Genomic DNA, 13,256 nt, shown 5'->3' with positions numbered 1-13,256 from the left:
GCCAGTTAAATAATGTTTGGGTTCTTGTCAGAATGTCACAGAGTACCCTGTCATTTTGTTTCAGCAACTTGTCCTTCTGAATGCACAGTTCGCCTTATGGCATGCCAGCAGTAAAAATGTCACTTACAATAATTACTTTTTGGTGAAAATGCTTGCTGACTTCCTACCTTCAAGCTGTTTTTTACACAGTGGGGAGATAATAAGAAATGACTTTATCCTGACTGCTCAAATGAACACTAAATGGAATTTGGGTTCTTATTACTGCAGATAGAGGGCTGGGTATGGAAATTTAAACAGTAGATCGGATAAACTGCAGAGATTTGTCTCTGAAAATTATGGTGGGTGTGCATTTTCAGTTGGCTTCTATTGAAAACTTAAGGCAGCTGTTGTTTGCCTGCTGTTTTTGGAATATAATATTTTTCATAATCCTTTTATAGTTTCTGAATGACTTGTGTATTTCAGAGGACCTTGAGTCACTGTCTCTGCTTTCTGTATCGTACAAAACAAGTGACCCTTATGTAAGATTCAAAGCCTTGCAAAAAAAATGAATCCACACAAATCACTTTTAAAATATAACACCTTACTATTTCTGTCAAAATTGGATAGATGGACCATGTAGCTGAGCTTTTCAAACATGCAAATTACCCACTTTCAGTCCCAGTCCTGCAGGCTTCAGACTTCTGAAAGCAAGGTTTGCATCTAATTCCTCTTATCCTCACTGCCTAGCAGAGTGCATGATGCAGGTGCTTTAAAAATGTTTGATTGAGTGAGTGAATGAGTGAGCGAAGAGAAGGCAGGCAAGCTGTCGGGAAACTGGGGTGATTGACAGACAGCGGATGGACAGCGGCGTGGAGGATTTCCACTCCCGGTCTGGTTCAGATCCTTATTCCATCCATGCGACCAGGACCAAGTCACGTTGCCTCTCTGAGCCTCTGTATCCTCCCCCGGGGGGGCAGGGTTTATGTTCCTGCAGCAGGACTGTGATGGGAATTGAATGAAACTGTATAAATGCCCTTCCCACACCACTGCATTCATACGTGGAAGTCCCGTTTCCCTGGAAATGAGACCTAGCCAGACAATCAGCTCTAATGCGTCTTTTGGAACAAAAACTGATAAGACCCAGTATTATATCATAATCACATCATGGTATATAAGACCTGGTCTTATATTATAGTAAAATAAGACCAGGTCTTATATTAATTTTTTCTCCAAAAGATGCATTAGAGTTGATTGTCCGGCTAGGTCTTATTTTGGGGGAAACACAGTAAATGTGTTTTGGTGACCTTCCCTCATCCCAGTAGTAGATAGGCTTTTGGGGCTCACCATCATGTTTTTGAGGTACATGCACATTGATATGTGGAGTGTAGAAAAACCATGTCCAGTCACGCCACCATTAATGGCCAGTGGTACGGGCACCACCCAGGTATACAGGTAGATGTTTACAAGACAGAACATCTGGCACGTTCCTGGCTGTGTAACTCTGGGCACAATATGTGTCCTCTGTCAGAAGAGGGAAGTGGGTGTGCGTACCTCACCTTGTGAGGGCATCGTGAGGATTGAATTAATTCACTCCCATGAGCCTTAGCACAGTGCCTGGCACACAGTGAGTGCACAAGAAATGTTAGCTAAGTAGTAGCTGCCATTACAAATGATGATAAAATAGGGTTTCTTACTGTGTCTTCCCCTCACCCTAAGGTGCTCCCGCTGCAGTGCACCCTCTCCCGGAATGGCCAGTCCCCAGTGTGGAAAGCACCCATTTCCTCCGTCTTCCTCAATCGTCTTCTCTCATCCACTCGGCCCCCAGGCCCGTTGAAGCTGTCTCCTAATCTCTCTTGAAACTATGTACTTCTCCCCACCGCACTCCCTGCCCTCTTCAGGCCACCATCTGCTCTCCCCAGACGGTGCTACAGCCTCCTCAGGACCTCCTGACCCCAGCCTTGACGTTGGCAAGTTCATTCTCTCTACTGAAGCGACAGTGAGCTTACTTGCTTTCTTGTCGATGTGAGGGCTGTAATATTTCAAACATAAAATTCCACGATAATGTAATGAATGCCCATGTGCCTGCCCACCTTAACCTTATCACCCGGTCATAATTTTAAAAAAAAATAAAACATTAAAGGTAGACCTGAAAAAAGGTAGAGCCGAAGCCCCTTCCCAAAGCTGCTTTCTCCTAGAAGGGAACTCCTGCCCATCGTGAATTTGCTGTCTGTCGTTCCTGCGCGTGACTTGGCACCCTTACTACGTTCCTAGTAGCCACAACACAGAGTGCGTGCAGACGTCCCACCTGCCTAGGGACATCATGCTCCGCTTCGTCCCGCACCATGCTCTGTGCTTCCGGAGGTGGCTCCAGGCCTGCCATTCTCGCTGCTGTTTACAGCACGTTGTATGTTGTGTGAACGTGCCGCAATTTGGAGACCTGGACTCCTGGTAGTGGACACTCTTTCCGGGTTTACGTTGTAGTGCCTGGTTTGCGTCCCCAGAAGAGAAGCGTTGCCAGGGTGAAGGGTCTTTCCCTGGCTCCCCAGTGCAGAAGGCTGATTCAAGGCCCTGCACAGCCCACCCCCAGGGGCCTCTCGTTGCCTGTGTTCTTGCTGCACTAAATGTCATTCATGCCTCCAGCCCACCACATGTCTAGAACAATCTACACCTGGCTGATTCCCGTTCACGCCTGCAGCCCACCTGAAATGCCACGCTCCCAGGAGGTCTCTCTGATCCCTAGGCCACATCAGTGCCCCACCCCACTGCTGTGTGCACCCATGGCCGCCATCTGCCTCCCATCGGGACATACATACCCATTAGGTACTTCTGTTTAATGACCATCTTCCTGTAGCTGCGAGCCTCAGCAGGGCCGGGCCACCTCTGTCCATTCACTGCCGTGTGCCCAAAGGCCTGGCTCAGCGACTTAGGGAATGAGTGAAAGAATGAACAGAATGACACATCTTCATTCATTCTTTCCACCCCCACTTTTTTCCTAAGTAAGTTTATATTGAAGTACAATTTACATGAATTTTGGCAATCAAGGTATAGAATCATTCCATTTTTCCCCCAGAATTCCCTCACGCCCCTTTGTAGTCACCTCCTGCCCCTCACCCCAGCAATCACTGCTCTGTGTTCTGTCCCTCTACTTTCACCTTTTCCAGGATGTCTTCTCAATGGTATCGTACAAGACGTAACATGGCCTTTGATTCTATCACCAGAATATCAGCGTTGTGCCTGGCACTGTGGAAGAAATAGCAATAAGTCACGAGGAGATTGACATTGAATGTAGGGACCTCTATATAAACAAATACATTTCAATGCAAGTCAATAACTGCTCTCTTTTTTAAACATCAAATTCAGATTGTGTTTCAGTACCAACCATGTGACCAGCCAGGTTCATTCCCCACTGCAACCCTGGCTGCGTTTTCAGTCAAGGAAACCAGGGTGTTCCAAGAAGTGAGGAATCATATTCAAGTAAACATAGCTGGCTAGTAGTTCCCACCCCAGCTTCAGTGCCTTAATACCAAGCCCAGGACTCCTCCTTTTTTTTTCTTTCCTTAATTATTTTTAAGTACATGAAGTGGAGCAAAGCCTTGTTCTTTCAAAAAGTATTGTTTTAATCAGAGGGTTCCATTTGCTAGTTTGGGGAAAAGAAAAAAAAACAGTAATATTTCTTCTTCTCTGTTGACTTACGTTCCTTGTTCTGTGACAGTGGTGACTCAGACGGGCAAGTACCTGTCCTCCCTGCACCCAGGGGCCCGGCCGCCTTGCCAGGGGCTATGGGAGCGTGTTAATACATTTGGTTTTGTGGTACCAGTCCTGCCTCTGGAGCTGTGGTGCTTACTGGAAATAGCTTTCCATAGAATGACTCTCTTTCCAAAGAATGACTCTCTTTCCAGTATGATACTCTGGGTGTGTGGATTGCTGCTGTCTCCAATGGGGCCATTTGCTGTTGAATCTGTGCCTGTCGAAAACCGTGGCCCCAGTTCTGCTTTCTGTGACCTGAGACCACGGTGACATCTGTGTGCACATGTGTCTGTCGGGGAATAATTGTCCCCTAGGAAGCACACTCAACTTCGAGGTGTCTGCTACATTTTCTACAGACCCTGAGTGTGGTGGCAGATACAGGCTGGCCCGATACATTTCGAGGCCCCCGTGGGGTTTTGATCCTGGGGGTTCGCCTGTGCCTTTAGCCATGGCCGGGAGCACAGGGGGACACCAGTCACGTGTGGTGAGCCCCTCTATTCTCTCAGGAGTTCTTCATGGCAAAAATGGATGTGAGCAGCTTGATGAGAATGCCTGGAAGAAGGAAATACTACTCTGCTCCAGTTATTTGGGGAGCCCTGCCTCGGCCAGCACCCAGAACAAACGGGAAGAGCACTAGGGTAATGGCACTGTGCGGTTAGCCAGGCAGCCATGATTTTGACCTTGCTGTGGGTTAAAGGACACAAACCTGAGAAGAAATCTGTTTATCATGTGGGGAATTCATGCCATCCTTGACAGTATACAGTGAGCAAGATGGATGATCTGCCAAATTGGTCCCTCGCATGGGTGAATCAGGGCAAATTTACAGTACAATTCCTTCGCTGCTTCAGATACAAAAAATAACATTTGCTGGGTTTTATATCCAGTTTTCTGATGACCTGGAGGTGAGCAGGGAGAAGAAATCCGATTTGTAGAATTCATATTGCCTTAAAGATTTATATGGACCATTTCTGCCGTTACGTCTGTCTTTTACATCTTCCACAAACCAGTGTTGTTTTTTAACCTGGTTTTCCAGGTTGAGGACATAGGTTTACACGCTGGCGGAACTCTGTACCAATCTAGGACAATAAACAGGTTTATTGGTTGAATTGCAGTTGTTTCATTTGGAATTTTATCTTTCTAGGTATTTATACAAAGTGTCCCTTATATTTGGAATACATTTTCCATCCTCTTGGGTTCAGAATAGGTTGTTATCCTGGCGATAATATGTCTAGCAAAGGACATTGCAGTTAGATCGTCAGTTGTAATTCCTTTATAACTCGGTGTTACGTTTTGTTCAGTCAGGTACCGAGTATTTTGGAGGCCGCCCAGGTGTGCTGATATTATTATTCACCGAGTGGCCTGGCCTCATGAACTGTCGTGTCTCTGGGGCCTTAGAGCCCATGTGACAATGCCTGGCCTGGCCCCTCCCACAGGGTGCTGTGGGGTCTTACCATGTGCCGTGCTCCGTGGGGGTGTGGGGAGAGAGTGCACCTGGACACCGAGCTAGAGGCAGGTTTTACCTTGTGGGCAGAACTGCGGTGCTAGAGGCATTTTCCTCTATATTTCTCTAGATTTACAAATTAGGAAAAGGCCAAAGCCTTTATTCCACATATCCCAAAACTAGAATGGATGTGGGGTTTTACGGGTGATACTAACAGAGAAGCCAGAAGGGACCACCCACCAACAGAGCACAGGGTGGCGCTTTCCACCGGGCACCTGCGACAACAGTACAGAGGCCCTTCTTAAGAGAGGAGAGCGTGGAGGCCTAAGTGCCCACCTGGGCCCCCATCTCTTCTGGTGGCAGTGACATTGGGCACCAGACAAACAGAGCTTGGCTTTCAGAAGCACCTCCTGGGATCTGACAGAGAGCAGGGCGGGTACTCCTCTTCTGTCGGTTCCCTCCAGTCTGGATGCCGTGGAGCTCCCTGGGGTCACAGTGAGACTTAGCCCTGGGCCGCTGGGGGCCAGCAGGGGACCTGAGGTCTCCTTGTCAAAGGCCCTCATCCTGGTGGCCGCATATCGTGGACAACCCTCATTTAAAAGAATATGTCCATTTTTTTTGGTCCTAGAAATTATGGACAAAATAAGTATGCAGGTCATAATATAGCCAAGATAATTCTGAATTAATAGGAGAAATCATGACAATGATAGCAATGATTAATATGAAATTTTTAAAAGATTTTTATTAAAATGTAGCTAACGTACAATATTCTATTAGTTTCAAGTGTACGCCATAGTTATTCAACATTTATATACCTAAAGAAGTGACCATCAGGATAAGGATATGACATGTTTTTTAACAGAATGCCTTATATTGAGCCTTCAGAAACCTTTTACTTAGACCCCTAGTTTTTCTTCTGTTGCTATTATTTTTCGTATTTAATGCCAACAATGAGAGGTTACTATCAGTCCAAAAAACTCTAAAAACAATTCATTTAACTCCACCGGCTACCGTACAGGGCGTCTACTTACCTCCTAGGTAGGAAAGTAGATGTATGTGGTAAGGACAGCTCTTTTCAGCCCCGATTTTCCATGTGCTTTAATTACAGAAAGCACGCCAAAGACCTCTGCCAGCTGCAGCCCTGCACCCGAATCACCCATGAGCTCTAGCGAATCGGTGAAGAGTTTGACGGAACTGGTCCAGCAGCCCTGCCCCCCCATTGAAACAAGTAAGGACGGCAAAGCATCCGAGCCCAGCGACCCTCCTGCTTCGGACTCCCAGCCCACCACCCCACTGCCTCTCTCCGGACACTCGGCCCTCAGCATTCAGGAGCTGGTAGCCATGTCTCCAGAGCTGGACACGTACGGCATCACCAAGAGGGTCAAGGAGGTGCTGACTGACAACAACCTCGGTGAGCCACCTCCCCGGGGAGCTGCTGAGTGCAGAGGTTCTCCGGAATTACAGATCGGGGGCCTCAGGCTGAGCCAGCCAAAGGATGTAAACGTTTACAGTCTACCTATAAGAATACAAAACATCCCACAGTTATGAGTACTAAGGGGCTCACAAGGGTGCCAGAGATCTACAGGTCAGTGCCAGCAGGCTCCCGCCACTGCGTCCGCACCTGGACCTCCTAGAAGATATGCAGTCGGGGTTCGAGCCTACTCAGACCATCCATTCCCACCACCCTGATTGGGGCTGTCCCATAGGGCCCGCCATCCTTGGGGACCCCAGAGCTGGCAGGGTCAGCATCAGCACACCAGCCCAGGGTGGTGTAGCAGAAGAGTCGGACAGACGGTTCAGATCCTAACTCTTCTACTTATGATACCGAGCAAGCTACTCTCTGAGCCTCCTCAGTAAAACTGGAATAACAATTGGCCTGCCCTCAGGTTGTAAGTAGCAGCAATTGCTAGCACCCTGCCTGGCAGCTAATGGTCTATTATTGCCACCCCTGCTACCTCAGGAGGCTGGCTCCATTCCCCAGGCCCTCCACTGGGAGGAGGCAGCCCCTACAAAACGGAGTTCACTGCTCCTTCCCCTGGGTTTCACACCCAGACCATTTGCCTCAAAAGTGCCACAACCACCCAGGTGATCTGCCTGAGGTGGCTCTCACTAAAGGCCCTATGGCACCAGTGGTCTGTGGCTGTAAGAATATCAGGGTGTTTAGTCATTTCAAACCACTATTCCCCTGCAGTGTAATCCTGACTAGTCAGGGTTCTCCTGGTTTAGGCATCCAGAGAATGGAGCAGCCACTCCCCAAACACGTATGTCCTTATTTCCCGGGTATAAAAGTCAATTAAAGGAGCACTATTTTCTGCAATGCCTGTTAAGACGACCCCTGAGAGTTATTGGACTTTGCCCAGTACCCTCAGGAGGGGCCTTGTGTATCTGTTTTTCCAGAGGATGGGAAAAGAAGTGAGTAGCAGTGAAGAGAGTTCTAAGAAAGTTTGTGTAGTGACATCACAGCCTAGGGGTTAGGCCACCTTGTGTGGTTGAGGCCTTCTACCCAAATGATTGTGCAAAACAGAACCAGAGAAAAAGTAATAACAACTTAGGTTGATTCATAAAATAATTTAGTTGTTGACTCTTAAAAATAAGTCCCATATGCCCATCAGTTATTAAAATGTAGGGATTCCTAGGCTTGGGTCATCCCTACCTTACCATCTTGTCACAAGTCCAGGGAAGCAGGCCTGATACTGCTGCTGGCCACTCCCTTATAGGAACTGTCATTTTATGTAAATGTTAAAAGTCAGCTGAAGAAAACTTCTTTTCAAACCCTGGTAAGTTGCAAGATCACGGTTGTGAGATCGCAAACGTTAAAATCTCACCCTTTCCGGATGGCTCAGTTGGTTAAAGTACGGTGCTCTTTACAACAAGGTTGCCAGTTCGATCCCCACATGGGCCACTGTGAGCTGTGCCCTCCACAACTAGATTGAAACAACTACTTGACATGGAGCTGATGGATCCTGGAAAAACACAATAAATAAAAAGTCTTTTCAAAAAAAATCTCACCCTCGGCCTCCCCATCATGTCCCCATTGGCCCTGGAGTTGTAGCTGATGAGGTACATGGGCAGCCACAGCAGAACCCCACTGGCCTGTGGAACTCCATTTTCAAATGCGGCGAAGCACAGAGAGCAGTGTCCTGAGGGCTAAAACTTTTCATGCCAGACGGGTGACTTACACCTCTTTGAGCAGGAATTTCCGGGAAAGCTCCACAGCATGTCACCCTGGACGTAGAGATGAGAAGCAGTCTTCATGATAGCTCTCACTGGTCTTAACTGCTCCAAAAAAGGAGCGACCTCCTCTACTAGGGTCTCTGAGGGGGGCAGTGGACACAGAGGGGGCACATTAAGCAGCAAAGATGACCCTTAGTTGAGACTCAGGTATCCTCGTAATCTTTGGCCTGGGGTTTTGGGGTGTTTATGTGTCAATCTCTTGAGATCGTATGCAGAATGTGTATGTGCACATTTCATCAGGTGAAGGTCTGTCACTTTCTTGATGTTCTCAAATGGATCTGTGACCCAAAAACGATTGAGAGCCACTGCTATGAAACCTCTAGAAGTAATACAAATGATTTCCAAGAGTAATCACTTGAGTTTCCCCTCATACAACTAAGCGGGTCAAGCAAATAGTAACTAGCTTTTCATGTATATCACTTTCCTAAACATAGCAACTCCTTGGAATGAAGTGAGATTTGTTTGCCAGGTTAGAATTCGGTAAAATTTATTTTAAACAACCACAACAAAAAAATGGGTAAGAACTTGGGACATATGTAGGCCAAACTAAGAGTTTGAAAAGCAGAGAAACATATTTACAAAATCAGTAAATGGATCTCTAGATTAAAATGAGTGATACCAAAAAAAAAAAATTTTTTTTTTTTTTTTGATTTCTCAAATCCTAAATTTTCCATGCTGTACACTTTACTTGGAGTCCGGCTTTTTACAAGGTGGCACTCCACCATTTTCTCACAGATGGCGGATGGGAGACATGGAGGGAATAAGCCAGTCATCCTGTCACCTCTGCCCCGGGTATCGTGTTCCATGTGCTTTACGGTACCAAACACTGGCCTTCCTGCTCCCAATCTCCAATTCGGCCTAATGAGTCCTGTTCATTTCACTTCTCCCACCAGGTCGTTCAACTTGTACCTGATTCTCATTTGAACCTTTAAAAGTGGTGGCCCCTCTTAACCTGCAGCTGAATGGCGCTCAGGAAGAGAAATTTTCTTTTTAAGCCTCTGATGAGCACGCTTCTGTGCTCTCCAGAGGGAAATGCCCTCTGATCAGTCTGGGGAGCCGGCTGCCCCCCACGGCCTCGGGGAAAAGGCATCGAGGAAAGGCGCTTTGAGCTTCATTCAGTCAGCAGAAGCAGCTTAGACTGTGGCAACAGACTTTAGAATTGGAAATGGCCTGCTTTTCAGAAAAACAGAGCTCAGGAGCTCTTACTCCTTCTCTTTCCTGCTGTGACCTTGGGTCAAGTGGCCTCTTTTCTCAGCAAGACCTGATAACCTTGCGAATCGTGAAAGGAGCTGGTGCAGACAGCTCTGTGGTTTGAGGTTGTACAAGAGAGGTCTCCCTGTGTGCTACTTAACCTCATGAGCTTGGGTTTGGGATTAGCCACCTCTGATAAATGTTATTATCCAGGCCTCAGATCATTCAAAGCCTGAAGAGAAACCTTGTGTATAAGCAGAATGCAAAAGTAAAAGTGACTGTCACCAATGGAGTTCGTCCCGAGTCAAGTTGAAGAAGGACTTCCGCAAAGCGCTTCCTCCAAGCCAGGACCCAGCTGACCAGACTCTGGGCCTTTAAACTCCATGTCTGACTTGCATCTTGACACAGACTTCTCTTTCCATATCCCTGGGTCTCAGTGATGATACCTCTCTTGGTTCTGTTTTCTCTGTAGGTCAGCGCTTATTTGGGGAGACCATCCTAGGACTCACCCAAGGCTCTGTCTCTGACCTCCTTGCTCGCCCAAAGCCCTGGCACAAGCTCAGTCTCAAAGGACGGGAACCCTTTGTTCGAATGCAGCTGTGGCTGAATGACCCCAACAATGTGGAGAAGCTAATGGACATGAAACGGATGGAAAAGAAAGGTAACCGCCCCGGCCCTTTCATTTAAAGCCTTCACGCAGAGCTGACGAGGGACATCGATGTGTGAGCCAGAGACTGAAAGGCAGGGCATGAGTACCTGAGAGGACTGGAAAGATTTGTGTCACTTGCTGCCTAGTGGCCTGACCCCAAGGACATTTTGGCTTTGGGGAGCACTTTGACAATTCCTCGTAGTCACCCTGGTGGTCAATGTGCCCGTTGTCTTCTTTCAGGAAAGTAAGGCCACCAAGAAATAAGCACCACAGTACTTGGTGGTGGCTTGTGTTTGTGATCTTTTGTCTTGTTGGATGAGTGGGCTGTTAGGACATTTATTATGCATGAATCACGTGCCAGGGGCTTCCATGTATTTTCTTATTAAAGAGATCATTAATAAATGTACCTATGGATAAGGAGACTCAGAGAAGTTAGGTGCCCCATTAAAGTGGCCCAGCCTGGAACATGGCAAAGCTGCTCCTGCCAGAACAGCTCTCTCTCCTGCTGTGACTTTATAGTCTCAGGGGCTGTAGAAGATGTGGCCTCCTAGAGGGCTCAATGCGGTTCTTTTCTCCAGTGCTACCGGAACTCTCTCAAATATTGATCAGCATTCTCCATGTACCCCGAAGGCTACCCCACAGGAGAAATCCTAAAGGATTTCTGATAAAAAGTAATGCCTACTTCTTCTCATGGTTTGCACTCCTATGTACTGCTTCTCATGAGTGAGTCCTCCCCTCAGAGGTGACAGTCCCGAGTCACATGCGGTGCTATGAGGTCACTCCATGGCTGAGTTCGAATCCCGTATGTGGAGATCTGGCACCAGCTGCTGGTCTGGCCATAAGAGCTGTGTCTACCTTCGTAAAATCAGCCTTTGCAGAGGAGCCCAGCTAAACAGTGGGCATGACAACCACCCATGTGGCTGTAGCTGGCCCCATCCCCAGCACATCTGAGCCCAGGCTTGTATCCTCTGAATTCAGAGGCTAGCCAGCCAAGTATCACTGTTCTCACCCAACCAGGGAAAGGGCCGGAGCTCCAAGGAGCGAGAGTCTCTGATGCCTCCCCCAGGAGCTCGTGGGGCTGGCTCGTCTATTACAATAGACACTTGTTAGTTGCCAGGCACTGTGCTGAGACTTCACTTAATCCACACAGCTCCATCTAGTGTAGACGTCAGTGTCCGGGAAAGGTGACGCTCTGGCCTTACGAAACTCACCTGATTCCAGGAGCTGGCATAAGTAGGGAGCAGGAATCGAGACTCGGAGCTGTCAGGTTCACAGCTGGTGCTCTCAGATATGTGTTCTGTGCCTCGACCTGAGCGCCTGCCACAATGGGACCCTGTGCCCAGGCAGTGGCCTTCCACCCCATCCCATCCCCTCCAGCGGGCTCTGGCTTCCCCTCAGGTGTGTAGACCAAGGCTCTGACACAGGCCGCAGCCTCTCAGGCAGCTCCAGGCAGTGCTGCAAGCTCAGGCCTGGTGCCACATCACCCCCAAGTTTTTTAACTTTTGATTATGGAAAACTTCAAACATAAAAGCAGAAAGAATGGTATTGTGATCTTGATATACCCAACACAGTTTTAACAATTATCAGTGCTCACCCAAGCAATTTTAAAGTTTTCTGCACTCTGTCAAAAGGCAGTGGCCTCCCTCCTTGAGCTTGCTAAGTGCCAGGGAGCTCCCTCCTGGTGACAGCTCCAAACTTCCAACCAGCCCTCCTGAAGCCACCTCCTAAGCAGCCTCGGGAGAGGGGCGAGCCCCCGTTCTACCACTCTCTGAGTGTTTCTCCTCCTGGGCCGGCCAGTGGAAAAGGACCTCAGCCCCCGGAAATAGATATGCCCGGGCTTCCTAGGCCGCCACTCCTCTTTTCTCATGGCCTCTGGGCGCCATCTTGTGTTACAAAAGAGTTATTGTTTCAGCCGGGCCCAGGCCCCTCCTCACATCCCAAGGTCCCTAAGCGTCTGTGGCCCCACTGTCTTCTCTCCCTTTCGCCAGGCCCAGTGGGAGAGCAAGGCACCTGACCAGGCAGACACGACAGCGGGTGACCTGGAGCACAGCACTTCCTGTGATCTCTGTAGACTGTTGGTCACCTGCCCCAGGGGAGGGGGCTGGCTGGACAGACCAGGCTCATTTCTTTCTGGCTTTTTAAATCTGTCATAATAAATTTGGGGGGAGAAGATTGCTTCTCAGTTGTTTCCTAGTTCTAATCATACGCATAAAATGGCAAGTTAAATAACTCCCTAGCCTAAGTTTCTACATCTCTAAAATGAGGATAATAATGGCGACTTTTTCAGGTTGTGAGGATTGGAAAGAATGTACCTAGTATAATAACCAGCGCATATAAGTGCTCAGTAAATGATAGTTATTAAAATAATTTGTAGTCCTTTAAAATCGATGAAAATAAGTTGTGCTCCCACCAGTCTCGCCTGGATCAGAACTTCTGCTCCAGGTGATTCAGGTGTAGGATTCACATGTACACGGGGCTTCCTTCTCGCCCTTAAAGCTACTGCTGCTCCCGTGAGATTGAATCTTTTATTGCTCTCCTTCCGTCTGTCCTTCCTTTCTTCTTTTCTTTCTTGTAAACCTTCCTTCTCTACCCTAGTCTGCCTTCTGCTGTTTTTTTCCTCCATGAGACGGCCCTTGAACCAGCCTGTGCACACACACACGCACACGCGCACGGCCTTTGCTAGCTTATGGCCTGGGCTCCTCTCCCTGGAGGCTACAGATGTGCCTTGGCAATGTGCAGTCTTCTCCTGTGACATCTGAGACCCTCATGTCAGTGCTGCTAAAGTGTGTGTCCCTGGCTTTCTGCGGCTCCTGCGGACACAGCCTCAGGCCCTGCCCCCATGCTGTGATCAGATGGGGCCAGGGGTGGCCACCGTCACGTGGGCGGGCAGCACTATCCAGACCAGACTTAGATCCGACCTCAGTTCTGTCATTCCCACCTGTGTGACCTCAGGCAGATCATTCATCCTCTCTAAGCTTCAGTTTCTCCATCTGTACGGAGGGATGATAATAGTCT

At 48.2% G+C, this 13,256-nt stretch overlaps 1 protein-coding gene across 4 annotated transcripts in view; it reads left to right on the top strand.

Annotated features, from left to right (window-relative positions):
* Window positions 1–13,256, top strand: part of CUX1 (cut like homeobox 1) — a 349,252-nt gene that overhangs the window by 299,037 nt on the left and 36,959 nt on the right. For 2 of the 4 annotated variants that reach the window (XM_081054321.1, XM_081054320.1), the window contains exons 21-22: window positions 6,276–6,578; window positions 10,065–10,253. The exons of the other annotated variants lie outside the window; for them this stretch is intronic. In XM_081054321.1, the coding sequence (XP_080910447.1) occupies window positions 6,276–6,578; window positions 10,065–10,253 (492 nt within the window). The remainder of the gene's footprint in view (window positions 1–6,275; window positions 6,579–10,064; window positions 10,254–13,256) is intronic. 4 annotated transcript variants of the gene reach the window in all.

The sequence above is a fragment of the Rhinolophus hipposideros genome (assembly GCF_964194185.1).
Source record: "Rhinolophus hipposideros genome assembly, chromosome: 7".
NCBI classification, from domain to species: domain Eukaryota; kingdom Metazoa; phylum Chordata; class Mammalia; order Chiroptera; family Rhinolophidae; genus Rhinolophus; species Rhinolophus hipposideros.
Note: the sequence above shows the minus strand (reverse complement) of the source record. Positions and strands in the feature narration are given on the sequence as shown.